A 20,545-nucleotide genomic window follows, 5' to 3' on the forward strand; every position below is an offset into this window, starting at 1 on the left:
CACAGGAGAGGTATGTTCTGCTTCTACCCCAAATACACCCTACTATATTAAACCATTTCCCTTGGGATCAAATACACCGTGCCAAATTCTACAGTGAAAGCCTGATCCAAAACTCATCAAAGTCTGCAGAAATATTCCAATTGATTTCAGTGGGCTTTGGAATAGGCCCATATTGACGTCCATTCAACTTTATTGAACTAAGCTTTCCTGTGGAGCTGCAGCAGCCAATATGGCTATAATGAATTCAAAACCAAGCTTTAAGGCTGCTGCCAGTCAAATAACACCACAGCAAGTAAATGACAGCAGAATGAACTCATTATTATTTATCTCGATTTTAAAAATTGCATGTTTTCTGAGCTCACTACTGTATTTTCCAGGTGAAGAAAACTTTCAGTTTGCCTTTGATCCCTCAGATTTTTCAGACTGAGTCACAAAATACTTATTTATCACAGGCCACTGAAATAAGTATAAGGTTTACATGAGGACGATAAACATGCCACACTAAAAGGATGCATAAAATTTAATACATTTGGGACTTCTGGCTATCTGCTAGCAGCCAACATCAACCACCTCATTTTTTCCTGCCATTAAACTCATATTAATAAGTTCCACAGGCATCAACAGGAGTTAAACATGAGCTTGCTGTTTAGGATTTGGCATTCTCTCTTGTCTCAAACCAATTCTTTGCTGGCTTAATGGACAATACACCTTTTTATGACAGGTCACCTCACTTGGTTGAGACATTCATTTTCCCACATGTAATGCCATAATTTCAAGGAGACTAGTTTAGGAGCAAGGATGTCTGTGTAAATATAAGCATAAAAGATAAGGGTCTCTGTGAGTTTATTATGTTCTGGATGAGGACAATATTGTAAGAAATGAGTTGGGAAAGCCCAAAGGAGAATTTATGGGCAAATCCATGGCAAACATTCATCTATGTGAGTAAAGGAGTTTGCTAAACATCAATGGAAACATTTACTGACCGCTTCCTAAAGCGTGCTTAAATACATCTAGACTACAGCTAGAGGAAGCCACTCATGTGTTTTACGATACCAGAGTAAGAGATATTAACCTGGATTTTAAAAAGGCAGGAGGGAATTGCATATGCTAGTTTGCATGACTCTGGAAACACAGAACACTCAACAGACAAGGTCTCAGTTTCAGTAATAGCTGTTTCTTCTGCTGATTTGAGCCTTCATTTGATAACATGATCTTAAAGGAATGACTTTGAAGGGCTCCCTGCTGCCCTTAATTCATTAACTTTTCACGAACCAGATACAAATCATATTTCAACCTCTTTAAAAATCTATACTAGTTTGGTGCTTCTGGACAACTCATTCAGTGCCCAAAGGCATATAATATAATGGCATACCTGATAAATGCCTGCTCACCCGCAGGCTGCCTTAGTTCCCTAAATCCTATGCATTTCATTTTGCCCAAGAGGGATAATTCTCAATTGCCTGAACTTAAGTATTCAAATGACACTTAGCATTCAGCAATCCTATCAAGGAAAGAAATCCCTCTTGCTGCACAGTCCACCGTTTAATGAAAATCCATCAAAAAAATATGGCAATTCTTTAAGTTAAGTCATTTGTCCCTAAAGCCTTGCATGACTGCGCCTCGTGTCCAGCCTCGCTATTCTCACTGGGCAGATGATGGCAATGAGTTTGTTAAAATCCTGAGTCTCTGTAACCCATCAGGAGACAGAGTAAACATCAGCAGAGACTGCTGCAGTGCAAAAAGCACTTACACTGCCCTGAGAACTAGCAAAATGAATAAAAGAATCACATTGACTAAGTGCCTGCAGTCCAATTCTTCCTTTCATATACTGATGATTTTGTCCCATCCAGTTGCTCTGAAGCACTCAAGAAATCTGATCTACAGCAATTAAATACCGTTAGGATGAGTTGAAACACATGACTCCTACACATTTCTCAAAGCTGATGAAAATAACAACCTAGCCTGTGGTTTCTTCTCTTAAAGATCCTCGCCTTCCCCATTCAGAGATCCAGGCGTCCTCATTTTGCTAGAATCCAGACAAAGGTGCATTTTACAAGTATGCCCTAGGCTGGAGAACTGTTTATAAACCAACCTATGTTCAATCTATTATGCATGCATCCCCCGCCGGAGCATCGGTAATGTGACCTCTGCACACCTGCCAGGAGCTGGGATCTTAGCTTGAAGCCCAAAGCACCTCTCTCCCTCCCCCTTCCCTCTGCCTTACACCGATCAATGAAGGCATCCGCAGTCGGAGCAGTTGCAGGATCACCTTTTCACACCTGCCCTGAGCCGGGATTTTCGTTTGCAGCCCAAAGCCCCCGTCCCCCTCCTTCCTTCGTGACAGACCGAGCCCCCTCCCAGGGTGCTGCGGCCCGGGCCAACCCCCTGCCCACCTACCGCGCCGCGCAGCTCCCCAGCCCGCAGCCCCTCGGCTCTGCCACGCTGCCTGTCCGCGGAAAGGAAAGCTTGGGTGCACGGAGGCGACCCCGACCGCCAGGTGCACGTTTTGGGGGGCAGGGAGGCAAATTGGAACCGCATTTTAAACCAAGTGAGCAGCAGCTTCTGGAATGTGCCTGAGCAGGCAGCCAGCCGCGGCGGCAGCGCGGGAGGGAGGGGTTTCCTTTCGCCCTCCGCCCAGTTCCCGCCGGCCCGGTCCCAGCCGCAGACCCCCCTGCCGCGGTGCGGCCCCGCCGCCGCCCGCCCAGGCACCGCCTCCGCGCCGGAGCCCGCGGCCGTGCGCGCCGCCGCGCCCAGCCGCGCCGTGCCCGCGCTGCCGCCCGCAGCGCCCCGCCGCTCCCCGCAACAGCCCGCAGCGCCCCGCCGCTCCGTCTCCTACTCGGGGAAATGGCGAAATAGTGGGACTTGGGGAGGGGGAGGAGGAGGAGAAGGGGGGGGCAGTCGGCGGGAGATGGTACCTCGGTACCGCTGAGGCGGGGGTAGGTGGCTGCAGCAGGCGGCTCGGAGCTTGACCTCGATTTGGTTTTGGGGCTGCTGGCGGGAGTGGCAAATCCGATGAGCTGAAAAAAATAAAAAAGCAGGAGGATTTGGGGGTAAGTAAGAAATTGCCCCAAAACTGACACTGCTTTTTTCTTTTTTTTTTTTTTTCTTTTGGGGGGGAGGAATCTCTGCAGAAGTACGGTGGTTGGCGGAACGCAATTAGATCGCACTGCAGATCGGACCTCGCTAACTCTCGGCTGTATCCCCCTGTTGCCCTCCCTACCACCAAAACCGCGAGAAGTTTGTGTTTGTTTTTCTTCTTGTTTAAATAAGTTTTAAAATACTGGCGTTCGTAGCGCAGCCGGCCGGCGATGCGCGCACGCCCCGCTGCCTGCGGGCTCTGGGCTTGTGCGGCTCGGCTTGGGAGGGACGAGCGGCAGCGGGACGCAGCCCCCCGATGCTGCCCCCCCTCCCGGGGCGCTGTGCGGGGCCGGGGCCGGGTGCGGAGCCGGGGGGCGGCGGGGCCATCCCGGCCGGGGCAGGGCAGCTCCGTGCGCGGGGCAAGCACGACCCCTGCAGTCGCCGGGCGGCGGAGCCGCCTGGGCTCGCCGCGAATTGCAGAAGCCCCGGCAGGGCGGGAGGGAGCCGGCTGCAGCTACGTGCTCCGCGCCGCGGAGGTGCGGGGGTGGGGTGTGGGGGTGTGTGTGTGTGCGGGAACGCGTTGCAGCGGGTATTAATCTCTTCCCGCTCCTTTTACAGCAGCAGGAGGGGAAACCCCCTCCCTCCGGCGCCCGCCTGCCCCCGGCATGCCGGCACTGCCCGCCGAGACGTGCGGAGTTTGGGGTTAACTTGCGGCTGGCCGCCCTGGAAGAGGGACTCCCCGGACCGGAGCAGCTGGGGTTTGCTGTCTATGTCGTGTTGGGAAATCTGGTGGATTTTTTTCTCACTCGTGGAGGAAGAGCCCGGTGCTGGTAGTTGGCTTCGTGGTCTTTTTTGGAGGGCGAAGGAAGGGAAGGGATCGCGCTTGAGCCGTGAAGAGAGAGAGCTCGGACATGTGTTGTCAGCACATCTGGGGAATACAGTCTGCAAGTCCAAAAGGAAATTTGCTGGGATCGTTCAAACTGCGATATTGATCTTTGTTATTTTTTTTCGCCGAGGGATGCACTTGGCATGAGAATCGGAGGATGGAAATTGTTTGGGAGGTGCTTTTTCTTCTGCAAGCGAATTTCATCGTCTGCATTTCAGGTACGCAGCTAGCACAGAAAGGGCGGGGGTTGGGGGTGTGTGTGTGTGTGTGGAGAAATACCATTCAGGGTTCCCGGGCTCCCCCTCAGCAAGGGGCAAGAGGTACACCCTCTTGTTAAATTCCAAATCAAAACAGTACTTGAAAAATACATGAAGGGTGTATTGCAAGTGGGTTGTGACAGAAATCAACAAACATCATTCCCCCCCCCCTTAATCCCAATACCTGTGTAGTAATTATGATGCACTGATTGCAATAAATAATCACAGTGTACTGATTAAGCAGATGCTTATCATTCCTAATGTAGCTGATTGTGATAATTAATCGCAACGTTGTGGTAACCCCAGAATTTCAGAGCTCCTGAAGTTCTTAAACTCAGCTGATATGTAGATCTTAAGGTCTGCGGTTCATTGGCGGTGTTGTCTTGTTTGGCTGCCACAGTTCAGGGACTGCAAAGGAAGCAATGACACTGGAGAACGTGCCTCTGCTTTTAAAAGGAGCTTTACTGTGGCCGTGCTCTGAAAATGAATTTTTTTAAAAAAAGAAAGAAAATAGCCCCGTTCAAAGAACTCCTTGGTGGCAGGGATTCCAGCTTTGGGCTTCTCGTTTTAAGCTTGCAAAGATCTCTCTCTTCTCCAGTATGTAGAAGTCAGGTAATTTCAGTTGTCACCAGAGCTTGTCCAATTAATGAATAGGCACGGCCGGGTGTCTAGCGTAAAGGATTGGAACAATTTATTCTTGGGGAAAACACTCCCTTCTACTGCAAAAGCCCTGGCTGCCTGGTTAATTTGTCACGTCAGTCATGCTGGAATAATTATGTTGCAGGAGGCAGGAGTGGGGAGGTGGCCAGTTTTCTAGTTTGGGACACTTCAGGGAGCCCCATGGGGATCCAGGCTGCCTGCGTCTCCTGCTGTTCCGCTGCTCTGCAGGCTGCTTCTGCCCTCAAGTCATTGCGTAAGTCTGGAAATGGGAACGCAAGCAGCACAGGCAAGGCACGGCACTGCAGGGGGGAGGCAGGGGTCCTGGCGGACACCTCAGCGTCCAGCCTGGAGGTGCTTCGGTGGAGAGAGAGCTCCAAAGCTCACTTGGGACTGTGCAGCCATCGATGGGCCTGGGCCCGCTCCCCGCCAGCAGCCCCGGCAGCATCTCACCCTGGCAGCACCGGCCCCCGCTGCGCCTTCTGCAGCGCTTCCTGATGGATCCTCCCTTACAGCCCTCGGTCTGGCGACGCTTACACTGGCATTTGGGGTGGTAGTGTTCATTTGTATTGCCTGCACCTGCCCCAAAACTTTGCTCCTGAGCAAATAGCGTTGCTGTCGGCCCGTGGGGTACATAAGCCCTTCTTTTATCCCTGCAGACCTGCACTGTCTGCTGCCAGGCCCCCAGGTGACGCTGGCAGCACCCCAGGCTGACCTTCCACTTGTGCCCATTGGTACCATCGGAATAATTCATCCTCTCGTTCTTCAGAACAGCAAAACCTGCTGCCTCTTGTCGTTTAAATCTCACACTTATCTATTTAGCTCAGCGTGATATGCCACCTGTCCGGTTCCCTTCAAATTAGGTACTTGTTAAAGTATCACAGTGAGAATGGAAAAATGAAGCTCATAGCTTTCTTGGCCATTCTGACAGTAATATCCTGCGACAGAAAGAAGCTGTCCCATTCTGTGCAGGTCCTTATGGCACATATTCAGCTGCCAGTGTTTCCTGATCTCCCCCCTTCCTTTCCTCATCCTCAAACATAGGAACCCAGGCTTCTGAAACCGATAGTGCAATCAGTCCTGCAGGGGCTCTCATCGCTCTCCCTCTAGCACCGAGAACAGACTGATAGCCGTCTCCGTTTTCTTTTTCTCTTTTTTTGTTCTTTTTGGGGGAATAAAGTGAATAAATGAATGGTGGGGTTCTTTTGCTGCATGGTTAAACCTGTGGTTTCAAATAATTTTAAGCACACGGAGGATGTGTGCATGCATTTTAGGCTTTCTTTTTTTCTTCCTAGGATGGTTGGGGTTTGGTGTGGTGTTTTTTTTTTTTTTTTTTTTGAATCCTTAGGATTTGTCATCTTGGTAAAAGGGATTAAGATCTGTAGATCTCTGGCTGGCACTAATGCTTTGTATCTTTCCTCTGTCATGCTTTCTACACTATGTTTTGTAGCATATTATCTAGCTGGGCTGTCTGGATAACAGTGTAAGTAAGGGAAGGTGTAATGAAGCCTGTTCAGGTTTGCCTCAACACTGGGTTCCAGAAACTGTATTTTTAGCACTTCAGCACTGGTCGTTCATTCAACATGTCACATAAAAACCCCACTAGTTGAGCACACTGCTGCACGTTACAGGGATGTGATTTAAAGAATGTGGTGCTATTATTTGTCTTCTTTTTCTTTCTTATTAAGTCAGTCCTTTCAGCAATGAAGATACAAGACCAGTCTTCTGTGCATGGATCTTTCCTGAACATCAGTAAACGCTTGATTCGTGTCTGTCTAAACCTGTGATGGCCCTCCTACTAATTCCAGTGGTTATTTGGATTAGGGCCTGTTAAGGGCTGCTGTTCAAAGGGATGATGTCAGTCACTGAATTGAATAGGCTATTAAGTCATCTTATCGTTATTAGTAAACTTACTTATTAAACATAGGTTCAGTGTTATGTCACATTGTCTTTTGCTGTGTATTTACGTGACGTTTACGTATAAATTATGCTGAAAGTAGTACCTACGCAGTGTTTCTTAAATAATGAAGTTATACAGTTGGCTTTTTGGTGTGTCTCACATGCATGAATTTTTGTGAGATTTAGTGTATGGAAAGTAATTTCATCTATTAAAAAGAGAGATATATATTTTCAAAATATTTTATACTTAACGTATTTTTTATCAGTCTGTTACCTGTGTGTATGATAGGTTGCTTGGTTGGGAAGAAATTATATTGCGATTTAGGAATAATTTTCTCTTTAATTACTGGCCCTTCTGTTTGGGAAAGAATTTACCTGTGAACTTTGTAAACTGAATATTTTTGTTTTCTTGGTATACTGAATTAAGGCTTCTGCTACTTGAAATTGCTTGTTTGAAAGGAGAATCTAGCTTCTTTGTGAAGATGCAAATGAGAAATAACAGATTGAAGGACCAAGAAAACAATTTCTATCCTTTAGAAAGAAGTGAAAGCCCTCTCTTTCCTTTTAAGTCACAATGCATATTTATTCCTTTGAGTTGTAGTCTCTGAGGAAAAATAGTCATGATTTGCATTACGACTTTTGAGGTTTTGTTCCTTTTGATGATACTAGAGTGTAGAAGGAACACAGGGTAGTGGAAGTAAAGATGTCCTGTACATAGAATGCTGAAATAAGACCTCTCTGGTTGTTGTTCCTTTGAAGATGCAGATAATCGTGGCACAGGGATTTTACTGCTTATATAGAAAGAGGATCGTAGTTGTTGGTATGATGTCGAAAATTTCCTTCCTTGGTAATAATACCACCAAAGATTAATTGGTATCAGTGTTCTCAGGTGGGGTGTTGTTGATCCATAATGGCTGCCACCTTTGCCTACATATTCATTTGTATAAACCATGAGCAATTTTTTTGTGATTCTAGATACTAACAATCGATTTCAAGAAAAAACCCGGGGTTTTGTTTTCAAAACCTTGAAAGATACTTCATTTAAATAAGCAAATGCTCTTGTCCTGAGCATTGATTAAGAAGGTTTCTATGTACATTTTCTGTTAATCCATCAACAAAATGATTTATAAACCCTGTTCAACATCTTTGTGGCTTCGTATGAATTGATGTATTACCTCGTATTGTTTTGGCTTGCAGGAACAAATATGGATGAAATTCATACAATCCCTACAGCTCTCTTATTATTTGGAAGGGTTTTCATCCTTTGCTGTTGTCCCCAAGTCACCGAGGGGCCGATCCCTTTTATGACGTAACTTCTTCGGCCTGTTTGGCAGCACAGAGGGGTCGTAAATCATGTATTATGAACAAATAAGAGGGTATAAACCCCCCTGTCTATCAGGGAATTCCACTGTGTATTGAGCATCTGACATAGCGTTTCCTGGCGCTGAGGTCTAGGGGTGTATTTGGGCACAGTTGCACTTCATTTTCTGTCTTGTTGCTTCTGTAAGTCTCTGAGCTTGTATTACCTGGCATAACACAGAGCTGTCCTATAGGAACTCTAAATTATGCCAGGGCTTGAATTAACTGTTGAATGATGGGCTGCAAGGTCTGATAACTCTTCTCTGAGATAATTCAAGCTAAAGTGGTCTTGTAGAAGAGAAGAATACCAAGGCTCTAATGTTCATTAGTAACTAACAGTGAATGGTTCATTGGGATGTTTGGACAAAAGTGTTGAAGCCAAGTTAATTATTCTCAAATAGTGTCACAGAAATATCTTTTTCTCGCGCTTTTAACAAAGAAATGTAATATCCTAGGGAAAGGAATTATTCATAGCACAGATGTATAAGTATGAGAGAGAGTAATCACTGGACATACAGGGAGGTGTAACGTGCAGCCTGGTGCATCTGGTAACAGAGCTTTTGGCACCCAATCCATTATAGTATTCTTCCCTGCTTTGTCCCATCTCCACAGCTTCATGTGTGTGGGCAAACCTTCATGCCTGCACGGGGTTTGTTGATGTTACTGAAAATCCACGTGGATTCAATCCTCCTGCTCATATTCAAACACAGGATGGAGGCCATATGTTGGATCCAAAGACTCTCAGTTCCTTAGCACTTGAACGCGTTCTCACTTCAGAGATGTTGCTGCCTTTCCAAAAAGTGTGAAGATGTTTCTGCTTTAAAATTCTATGGAAACAGCCTTGTAGTCTCCTATAAATGTCTGGTGGTTTGTTTTTTTTTTTTTTGGTGTGTGTGTCCTGTATTTTTCATCATTCTATTTTTATTGTTAGTTTTACAGCTAGAGCGTGACCAGATAGGCGCTAAAGTGTCAAAACAACACACATATTTTTAGCTTATGTAAAGGTAGTAGAAGGGAACGTTTATGAATAGTTTTGCACGTATCATGCTGAGCTATTTTCCATCCAATAAACTGATGGAAAGAAACTGGTAATTGCTGCTATTTTTTTCCAGATCTTAGTGGTGAAGATACCCAGTTTTCAAAGGGACCTCTTTGCCTTGTTGTGTTGCCGCATTGTTAATGCACATGAACTAGATGCCAAGCCTCTGTGACAAAACTATTAAAACCAGGAATAAAACCCCAACGCAAATAAGCACTTTCAATTTAAGGGTATTCTTTAAGTCTTTAAGATACAACTGATGTTGTAGACAAGTTTCACCCAGATGTTCTTGGAAAGGTTTCAATTTTTAAATCTACAACAGCTCAGTTTTAAATTCAGCGAGGATTGAAATGGCTTTCTATTTGCATTATGAATATTCCTCGTATACCAGTGAACAAGGAATTCCTGCTTACCCTGAAAGGCTGTTTTGCTTACTTGTTGCTATTGGTCAAAGTATCACTTTCTTGCTTGGTTGAAAGGCTGTAATTTAGCTGAGGAGGGAGATGCTGTTTTCATCGTTGCTGATTGTTTATGGCTAAACTTAACATGGCAAAGACTGAAGTGGATGATTGGCCCATCTGGGCTGTTAATAGAAGACTGTCTAAAACTGTTTTATCATTATCTCATTACCAGCTCAAGCAGCAGACAAAACTAGATGACAGTTAGTTATGGACAACACTGACATACTGTGATAAGTGTTATTTTGCTCCTATCTTGTTTTTATCTCAACTATACATCATGTTGGAAGGAATAGAAAATAGGAATCAAATTTTAAATGGCTTGTTTAGAGGCAAGGTTGTACAGTGTGACTGCATTTCCATTGTCATACCATCAGAAAGTGCAAAAGTGCCTGTCCATGCAGTGGAGAATATCAGTTAGCAAAATAATTCCATTGTGATAGATGAATCGAAACATTAAGCATAAATAAATAGGAAATAAATTTTTAAAAAGGATAATAATCTGGCATTGAGGAGACTTTGCGGCCCAACCTGTTTACAGTTGAATTCAAAGCAGTAGAATATCTTATTGCTGGTTTAATCATTATAGTTAAAAAGCTGTCAAGGGTCTTTTAATGGAATTTCTTGAAGATTAAATAGCACATTGTTGTTACTGTAATAAAAATAGAGGACTGAAACATTTTAGACCTATATTCTGTGTCGTATAGTAGCCTTTCTGGTGGTGTAGACAAGCACTAGGAGCCTCATAGGCACCTAGGTGCCCATAAGTGTAAACTTCTTTTTTGTCAATATGGAAAACATTTTCACGCAGTGCTGAGCAGTTGACAGTTGAGGTAAAAAGGCATAATGAAACCTAGATTTACACCACCTTAAGAGGCCTTGGAACTCTGAGAATCTTGTAAGTGGCTTTAGTGTAATTGAGATCTGGGCCTTATAAATTGCAAAAACTTGAAGCTTGACAATGAGAAAAGCTTTAGACGGCGGGTCTCTGTGATCTTGTGGAATGCCAGGTACAGCCTATCCAGGATTACAGCCCGAAAAGATTTAATTTTCTTTTAGTCATCTTGAAAAATGGGAGGTGATCAGTTCCCACATATATAGTGTACTGAAAGCAATGGTCAGAACTAACAAAAATAAATGCTTTTTTCATTGTTTGATGTATTTTTCCATATGAAAACATTTCTGGTTTAAATTCGTGGATATGTAACATTTGTATTTCTGTAGTAAAATCAGTATTAAACTTAAATGGCCCACGGTTTTATCTTTTGTAATATTATTGCCAGAATATCACAGCAGCTATAATTCACAAATAACTAATTAGAATGTACTTTTTAACGAGATACTAAAATAAGTGTAGAGATAAGATAATATCCATAATGTTATCTGTTCGTTTTGACATTCTTCTTCCCTTTATCATTAGTGTTTAACTTGATCAAGCTCAGAATATTGCATGGCTTTTAAGTATGGAACAGCTAGAGTTGTGCACGGATTGGTCCAAAGTGGCTTGTAAGCACAAGCATGGAGGAGGAAGCTAAGCAACGTTATCCTTTTTCCCCCCTCTAAATGTGTTGACATCTCCAGCTTTTGGAAGTAGCGCTCAAGTAGATGGATTTAGAGGGAAACATGGTTTTCTGAAAAAATCATCATCTTGTCAGGTTTTTGGGTTGTTACCAATTTTAAGTTCTTCCCTACTGTTAACTATTACGGTGCCCTGTTCTGCTTCAAGAACAGTCATCAGAACAGAGGTTTTTTGTTCCACCATGGGTAGAAAGACTAGCACAGCAGGACTCTTAAAGATTTGTGCCATATTAATGCTAAAAGAAAAAGAACGAATAATAGAGAAAGGTCTTTTGGTGTGTGTGACTATGGAAAACTGCACCATTTGAAGTGACGTTGGAATGACAATGTCCTCCAGCAAACCCTGCCTGTAGCTGTACTCCTTGTAGGATGGCGGTTGGGTAACTGAAGGAGCGAGTCAGGAAAGCTTGCTACTTCCACAGCTACATTTTGTTTGGCAAGGGGACATACTTGGGCCACTAGAAAGAGCATTAATTTGTTTGACAGCATTGCAGAGAAAAACTTTCTGTCTTTAGGAGAAAGGTAGTGATGAAGATTTGTGCTTGCTGGCAGGAAAGGATAACAACAGTAGCGTCCCCTGAAAGTGAAATGTTATGGAGAACAAGCTATTTTTTCATACATAGGTGGAAGGCCTTTTGTGGGTAAGGTGTGTTGTTTCCCATGTGGGAAGCTTCAGTGATGAAGGGATGGGCTGCTGCTGCTGGAAAGAAAAGGTGTTTGATTGACCCTATGCTGGTCCTAATCCTGCTGCTTGGGAGTGTGTTAAGAGCTGCTGATGGGAGATTTCTCTAAATGGGATTGTGCAGTCTGGATTTTTCTAAGAATAAAAGACCTGAATGAGAGGAACTTTGCATTATATTTCTGTCAAAAAGGAAAAAAAAGAGATTAATTTTGGTGGCAGAGCTTGGAACAATTTGCAGGGCACATGTAGTGTTGGCCACACTTACCCAGATGGAGAAACTGAGGTAAAATGTCATGTGAAAGGTCACCCAGCAGCAATTTAAGTAATTACAGTCCATTTTCACTCTCATTTCTGCCTTGCAGCGCTATGATTACTCTTACACCTTGTTTCTGGTCAGGGTATGACACTGAATCACCTCACTGAGGCAGTGAATCACCTCGCTGAAATGAGGGAGCACGAGGCCTCCATGGCACCAGGGTCAGGAGGGAAGGCAGGGACAAGCCCTGGGACGAGCCCACAGACTCTGCGGCCTCGTCCCCCACTCCCGGAGTCCAGCTGCTTTGTCCATGTCAGCTCTGATCCTGCACAGATGAGTAGCTTTGGCTCAGGCTGTGGAGAGGACTGTGAGAAGCCATGTCTGGTGCCTCAGCGGCCCTTTGCCTGCCCTCAGCCTTGTGCCCGCCTGCTCCTCACCTCACCTCGCCTCACTGCCCAGACTAACCAGCTTGACAGCGGACCTACCTCCTCTCCGGGGACGTGTTTCCTCACCACAGAGGTGCCTGGGGATGGCAGAAGGGTGGCTGACCTGCGTGGCTCTACTGCACCTGCTCTTCCTGTCAGGGGACTGAGAGGCTGTGCCCCACAGGAAGGTGATTACCCTTGTGGCACTGCCTGCCCCTGGAAACTGCTAGAAACACCTTCCTGAAAATGGTTTTTATGAGCTACATGCTAACACTGCCTTTCCAGTTCTGACTGGAGGGGGGATGGCTGCAGCTGGGCACACTCGATGAATTCAGTGGACAATGAAACCTGGCAGATTGGCCCCAAGAAACAACCATTTTTAAAACTCTAGAACTTGAAGCCCAGCTGAGCAGCGAGTTTGTGGCCATGTCTGCTCCCTTGCCTCCTGACCGTGGAGTTTGCTTCAGCTAGATTTATCCTAAGTGTTTAAACTTGTGTGGCTTCCCCAGGAGCGAAGGGTCACAGAATGGGGCCTGGTGTGTCCTCTCAGAGACTGGATCCCTCCTTCTCTCTCCACCTGTGTATTACAAGGTATTTTTTATCTTCATAGTAATGGCAGTGAAGTTATCGTGAGGTATAATTATGGTATATTTAAGAATTACATCAATTAGAGTTTAATTTAAATTGGTTTCCAGGAGTTAGTGTGATATTAAGGTAAAATTCGGACCCACCCCATAAACGTATGTTATTTAAATTCTGCTTAAATTATTAACATTCATTCAGTTGGCCTCTTTACGTTTTTATTGTGACTATGAGTAACGAACAGGTTCCTCAAAGTGCAGTGCTTTGCCTGCCTCGTGTTTCACATCCGCTTGGCACAGGTGTGGGTGACAACAGAAAGTTAAGGGCACCAGGGGTTTTGGCCCTAAATTTTCTCTTTGAAATTTGCTCTTTCAGTGGACCACAGGTTCCCTTACATACTGATGCAGTGGTTGGATATGCTGTGTACACATCTGTGAATCCATTTTTGGGGGGTGAAATCCTTGCCCCAGGGCATTTCACCCATGATGTCTGCAACTCCCACTTTTTATTTTCCAGTATATTTACCTGGCTTCATCATTTGCCTTTTTTTTTTTTTTTGGTTCACATTCATATTTATAAGCAGTATCTTATTGTTACAGTATGTTTTTGCACCTGCTGGAAAACAAAGTAGTCTACAAGGACTCCAGAGTCTTCTCTCATTTGCCCAGATGGTCCTGAGGGTACTATGTGGCAGTTAGTAATTGCAAGTGGGATTTAAAGTTATCTGCAGGTGCATAATTTTTATCTTCAGTAGCCCCCTTGGCACACTCTCCAAGTTTTTACAATTCATCTTTGCCAGTCTGTAATTGTGCCTTTGCTCTAGAGTCACAGGTATTTAGCTCACTGTGGAACAGGATGCAAAATAGAGTAATAAATAATATGATTTATTTTTATTAGGCAGCATGTTTTCATACTTGCGAGCTAAAAACTTAGTCACCCTCTTTAGATTTTATTGTGATACATTAATACACAGATTCAGCAAAGTGCAAAACTTAAAAGACATGCTTAAGTGTTTTGCTGTATCTGAGTCTTAATATGTAATTGTATAAAACAACTTAGATTAAGGATGTGCCGAAGTGCTTTGCTGAAGCAAGGAGTAGCAGTGGTATAATACATGAATAATACAAAATCTTTGGAAAAGCCCAGCTAAGAGGAGCAGAAATTTTCATAATATCTAATTAAATGATACAGTTATGTAGAAAATAGCTTTTTATCCAGGTAAAATCATGTCAGTTCTTTGTGTAGTAAAGTGAAGATAGGGACTTTTCTGTTATGACTGACATAGCAAGAGAAAATGTACGATCAGAATTAAAATAATCTGGATTGTAACTTGTTAATTCTCACTTTATGGATGCCCTGAATGAAACAGACGCCATTTTTCACAATAGTAAACAGATTTCCCATGGACTATGGTAAACAAAACCAGAAAACTAAAAAGTGAAATAACAAGAGATGAATGGTAATACGCAATGCTTTTCATATGTGAATTTCTGTTCCACTTTTTTTCCAGCAAAAATTTTAATTTTATTTTGGTCAGACCTCAAGTCCTGATGTAAAGAGGACATCATGTGTACAGACCTGGGCTGTGGGGCTGCGTGGCATGACTGGTGGAGGGACAGCGGCACTGCTGTGTTGTACCCACTCTACGAGGTGGTGCCAACAGTGAAACCTCGTGCCAGTTCTGGGCAAGCAGCTGGCCTAGTCCAGGCTGCATAAGCAGAGTTTAGTCAGACCGATATAGGAAAATTTTTGTGGGGGATATATAAAAACACTTGAGGTTCTGTCTGTCCCTCCATCTGAGACTTAAACAAGCCAAAAGTGTCCTCTCTACAGTTGAGAGAAGGTGGTAGCATATTCAGTATGTATCATTAGAAAAATTCCTAAGGTAAGGCTTCATATATGGTATTATGAATAAATTTCCACCCTGGACAAGAAATTTTACATAAGTATTGCACTATTTATAAAAACGTCTCATCAAAGCTCTACAATACATTTACATCATATTTATGTATTTGGGCTATATCTACCAAAGGGCGCAGAGCCTGCAAACTTTCTCCTTTCCCTCCCCCAGCCATTGGACCTGCTTTGGCTCTACTTGATGCTTCACAAACAGCAGCAAGTAACTCTCATAACTCATGTTTGTAACTCTCCCATCTTTAGTTCCTTACTCTATGTAACTGGGACCTTCTGTGTCTACTGTGTTCTTATGTTTTTAAGTACTTATTTACTTTGCAGTAATAAAAGAAGATATCTGGCAAGGTAGCCAGCATCTTGCTTTCAGTGCTCCTGAAAAAGAGCCTGTGACTCAGATTTCAGACCACAGCAAATAACAGTTGAATTTAAATCCTTTTTGAAAGGTCTCCCTTTCAACGGCCTCCTCACTGATACCCTGATAACTGCATGGAGGACCAAATGACGAAATGAGTCTTGATCACATAATATCATCACGTTGCTGGACACCTAAGAATTAATTCTAGTCATTGAATACTCCAGAACTTAAAATCTTTGCAATAGAGCATTCTTATGTATAAAAACAGAGTATATGACACAATACTATTGCATTATTTTTAAAACTCTTGAGTGTTCTGGATGTAACTTTCACTGATATTATATAAACTGTACAGAAATAATCTCCTGGCATTTGTTTGGAATGACAGTCATCAATTCCTACACGTTCGTTTAAAATTGTATGTAGAAACAAAAAAGTATTTGTTTTACACAGCTTGTTTTGGCTATTTTGCCGGGGGAAAAAAAGCAGGCTTTGCTAATAGAGACTGAAATAAAGTGGAAAATAAAATCTTCAAATCAGTTCACAGGGGTGGTGTGCAGTGGAATTACTCTGCCAAAAATGTCGGCACTGAGTTTAGGTAATTATTAAGTGGAGGTCTCTTGGTAAATAGTCCCATCAGAAACATCCTGTGACCTCTGCTGCTGGGATTCAGGTATGTGAGAGGACCGTGCTTGGGAGCTTTGCTAGTCATGTGGTTAGAATGATTTTCAATCACTTTGGTCATTGCTGGATTAAAATTGAGGCTGCAGAGATTAATGGTCTGTTGTTACTAATCCACTAAACCCCTGTTCCTAGAACCTGTAGATTGTTAAATTACTGAGGGATATGGATTTGTAATGGTTTTAACTATCTTTCTTGATGTTTGGTGTTAGCAGTATCCTGTTACGTATTGCTCTTTGAGATGGGGATCTTGGCTGTCCTTGAATGGAAGTGAACTTTGTAGTTTTTTATTTTTACTATTCTGTAGCACAGTGAAAGCGTGTATCATTTTAAATGACCATGGATGAAGAAAGCTTTACTGCGCTTGGCTATGAGCTGGCATTAGTAGAAGCTCAAATAAGAACAATGGAAATTAAATCTTGTTTTTACTTCATTGTTACAAATAGTGGCCGCTGTCAAAATAGCCACTCTCTCCCTCCAGTCTCTCTGCCATTACCAGTGGTGGTTGTCCCCTCGAGTGGGCTTCGCTGACATTTGAAGGTGTGTCCAAAAGCACAATGGCTTTGAAGCTTTTGGAAAACTATGTTTTCTAAACTAGTGTAGTTTGTGGAGTATCAGTGCTCAGGGCTATTCCCAGAGATGTAGCACAGTTAGATGGAATTTCTGTACTTAATTTCAGTACTTACTTCCTGTGCAGGTATGTTTTCCCCAGGTGAAAAACAATGTAAAAAAAAAAGTAAAGAAATGAGGAAACAGTTCATCCACCTACTGAGACACGAGGAAACTTTAGGCCCAACAGTGTTGTGGTTTGGGTTTCAGGAGGGAACTGTAAACAAGATGCTTGAAGAGAGTTTTAACAGGTCTCCATCAGTATGGTATGGGAGAGACAGGAGGTAGGGGAGAGGGAATAGCATGTGGAAGAAATCAGACTGATTGTGGCTGGGAGAGTTCTGGGAGTATTTAATCTGAGTGGATAGCTTCAGATTAGGCAGTGGGCGGGATGGAGCCTCTCATGTATGGTCCTATTTACCACATTTGTGCTTTAAGTTTGCAAATTGGAATTGTTTTGACTTTCAGGTGTTTGTAATTTTGTGTAGTTAAAAAAAGAAGAGCATGAGTTCTAGAAGAATGTAAAATATATTCATTTAAAAATTGTTTCCTTTGATGAAAGGAGTTGAGTACCTGATGCCTGCCAGATTGGTGTGGACATACGCAATGTCTACGTGGTATACAGAAGAAGAAATTGGTTTTGATTGAATAAATAAAGACAACAGTCTAGCTCCCAACAAGTAGGTTTTGGTGCTTGTTTAAACTGCAGTGTGACTACCACTTTCATAGGGAGCAAGCTTAAATTATCATCTAATTATGTCTTGTTCTGAATGTGGTTTTGATTCCTATCATTATATGCTGAAAATAAGTGGAAATTTTTTTGCTTTTGCATTCACCACAGAAGATGCGGAAAAGTTATAGGAAAATACACTTCTGCATTTTAACTGCACTTGCATTAATCTGCTTGGGAGAGGGGAGCAAGCTGCATTTGTGATTTGTATAAATTCATAACCCATTAAAATAATTGAAAAATAATGCATTTCTGATTTAAAGGGTCGGTATGTCATAAAATTTTATGATTCTTAAATTACTACAAGTGTATTCTACATGTTTATACTAACATACAGCAAGGTGACATGGCCTTAACTTTATAATTAACTTACAACTCTGTCAGAAAATTCTAGTGATTAAAATAAACCCTTTATTTCATGGAGTCATCTCTGTTTCTGAACCCTGGTGACTTGGCTTATTCTTTTGCCTTCTGGCTATCTCAGTAATAGTGTGTCTTGATTAAGGACTGCAAAGAGCTTCTACATCTGTTCTTGTCACAAAGCCGTGTAGGATAAAGTAGGCCAAAGATAACTCATCGTGCAAACTAAGGACCTCCAGTTATTTCTTTCCCTCCAGATTTAATATTGTGTTCAAATAAAACTGGGACTGTGGAAGTAAACCCAGAGCATTTAAATGGATTTTTGGCAATTTCTCAAAGCTCTCTTGAGGAAGAAGAAATATTAATGTAATACTGAAATGTATATGACTGGATGAAAAAGATGAAGTTATTGTCCTGCCAGCTATTAGGAAATGAGAGTTCACCATCTAAGTGAAAACAACAGTCACTGAGGGGAATAGGTCAAAGAGAATAGTTATTGTGAAACTGAAAGGAAAAGGTGAGCTCTTTCTTGTTTACGACAGCAATACCTGATACCAGCTAAACACAAGGCCTGTCTTCAGGTCATTCTCTATAGAAGACTAATTTGTGAGAACTAGACGTGAATTACACTCGCAACATAAGAGAGTTAATGTTTGCAGCTTCATAGACAGGCTTTGAAGCTTCAGCTGCGTGTTGCAAGTGATTTAGACCTGGGTGTAAATTCTAGGCCCACAGTAGGGTGGAGAACAGTACCGTGATCTTTAGGTAGCACTTAGGCCAGCCACTGAGCAATTCTTCCTACCTAATCAGGTTCATATTGTGAACAAATGAAGCATTCCCAGATAGTTTCTCTGGCTTCCTGTAATGCATTTGTGACTGCCTACTGAACAGCTTCACAGGGTTAAGTTGAATTGCCCTAGCTAGTAGCTGAAAATTTATTGTGCTGTCAGACTCAGCTTTCTCTGTTTAGGCACTTTAGGGACCAGGGGCTTGACTGTCCACTGTCTAGCATCCAAAGTAGTTATAAATAATGCCACTAAGTAAGTGAGAAATACTACTCTATTAGAATGAGGGCAGTTTTTACCTGCTTAGTTTGAGTGTAAACTAACAAGCAGCCAGATCCTGTATTTACGTGAATCACTGTAACTCAAAAGATCTGTTCTAGTTTGTTAGAGAAAGGAGCTAGCGCAGAGCATGGGTCTACTGCAGGATCAGGTCCTGGGATGCATCATTTTGGTGAGTTTGTCTTTTGGTCAGAAGTAATATGCCCACTAGCTCTGTTTAACCTGAATGTTTATTGTATGGTTCTAATCCAGGTTTAAAACTGACTTAAATATTTTACCAGTTGCAAAATAAACATGTAGTCTGCTCGTTTTGGGGGATTTATTTTTACAGCAATCATACACATAGAACCCTATTATTGATGGTCCATGTTTTTAAAGCTTCTGCCATCCCTTGCACTCTTGGAATTGTTTTTTTCTCAGTTGCTCTTAAAGGCAATATTAACAGATGGTATGGATTGCTCATTAAATCTCCATCTACACCTCTCCAAGGACTGCAAAGATGTTGGGAAACAGACCATGTTACTGCAGTAAGCGCTTAGAAGCTTGGAACTTACTGTGCTGTTCACGAGCAGTTTTCACTATCAGTGTGTCTTGAGTGCTATAGCAGTCGAGTTACAAATACATTGGTGAGATGTGTCTAATTTAGCCACGTCCAGGTATGTGCCACTTTGTCACAGGTTGAGTAAAACATCTCTGTTTCTTTCATACTTGCTGTCTCTGCGCTTTGGTAGTATCATAGTCAACAGCTCTTCCCTTTCATATAAGTGTCTTAATGCTGGACATTAAACCTATATATCTGTAACACTTAGTTTCCCTCCTCCATTTACATGTGTCACCTGAGGCCCCTTTGCTTTTCCTTGAGATCACTTTCTCTATAATGCTTAGCTCTTCTTTTTGTCCTGTCTGCAGTGATGAAACTCTTTAAATAGGTGACACATATATAGATGTTACTTTCAGGCTTTCTAGGCTTGAATGCATCTTTGTCTGAAGAGGCAGCGCTTTGATGTGCAAGTCGAAGGGGCATTGTGCCAGTGTGAAATTCACTTCCCGTATGTTTCAAATTGTTGGTGAGAAATGCAGAAATCCAACCGGCAGATAAGAATTCTCATTTCGGCTTCTTTATTACTCTGATTTGGAACTGATGGGATCTGACTAGCAATCCCAAACACATCAATATAGCCAGAAATAGGGTGCTCCCATCTTGTTTCTTTTAAGCTTTTCTTTTCTTTAGTAAAGTGTTGGATCAGAAAGGTTAAGTTGTTGATTCCATGGTTCATGGAAGGTTAGGCTTTAGTTCACATTTCTTTCATAGTTGACCTGTGTTAGGGATAAGGAAGCTAAAAAGTGGATAGTACATTGTGTGGAAATGAGATCTACCCCTACCATTTTTCCAGAAAGAAACATTTCAATCCTTCTGTGTTTGAGCTGGTCCAAATGGGCACAGTGAGGAGTGGAAATTCAGTGATGTCACCTAGTATTTTGCATTTCTGTTTATGATTTTCTGTTGGCTAGGGATATATCGTGTTCTAAAAGCAAACTCCAAATAAGAAGTGATTTAAAATAACTCAATTTCAGTAAAGGGCTACAAAAAGCTGCATAGGCACTGGTAAAATGAAATTAGCCTGGTTTGTATTAATTTAGATTGTTTATTTAGAAGAGGCTAAAGTGAACCTAGT

At 42.7% G+C, this 20,545-nt stretch overlaps 1 protein-coding gene across 2 annotated transcripts in view; it reads left to right on the forward strand.

The window, feature by feature from the left end:
* The first annotated feature begins 2,704 nt into the window (after window positions 1-2,704).
* CA10 (carbonic anhydrase 10) overlaps window positions 2,705-20,545 on the forward strand; it is a 207,507-nt gene continuing 189,666 nt past the window's right edge. Inside the window, exons 1-2 of one of the 2 annotated variants that reach the window (XM_075111227.1) lie at window positions 2,705-3,050; window positions 3,697-4,182. In XM_075111227.1, the coding sequence (XP_074967328.1) occupies window positions 4,122-4,182 (61 nt within the window). In that variant the 5' untranslated portion in view covers window positions 2,705-3,050; window positions 3,697-4,121. Of the gene's footprint in view, window positions 3,051-3,137; window positions 3,238-3,696; window positions 4,183-20,545 lie in introns of those variants that run through there. The other variant, XM_075111228.1, reaches the window with a different exon arrangement.

The sequence above is a fragment of the Phalacrocorax aristotelis genome, chromosome 16 (assembly GCF_949628215.1).
Source record: "Phalacrocorax aristotelis chromosome 16, bGulAri2.1, whole genome shotgun sequence".
Lineage (NCBI taxonomy): Eukaryota > Metazoa > Chordata > Aves > Suliformes > Phalacrocoracidae > Phalacrocorax > Phalacrocorax aristotelis.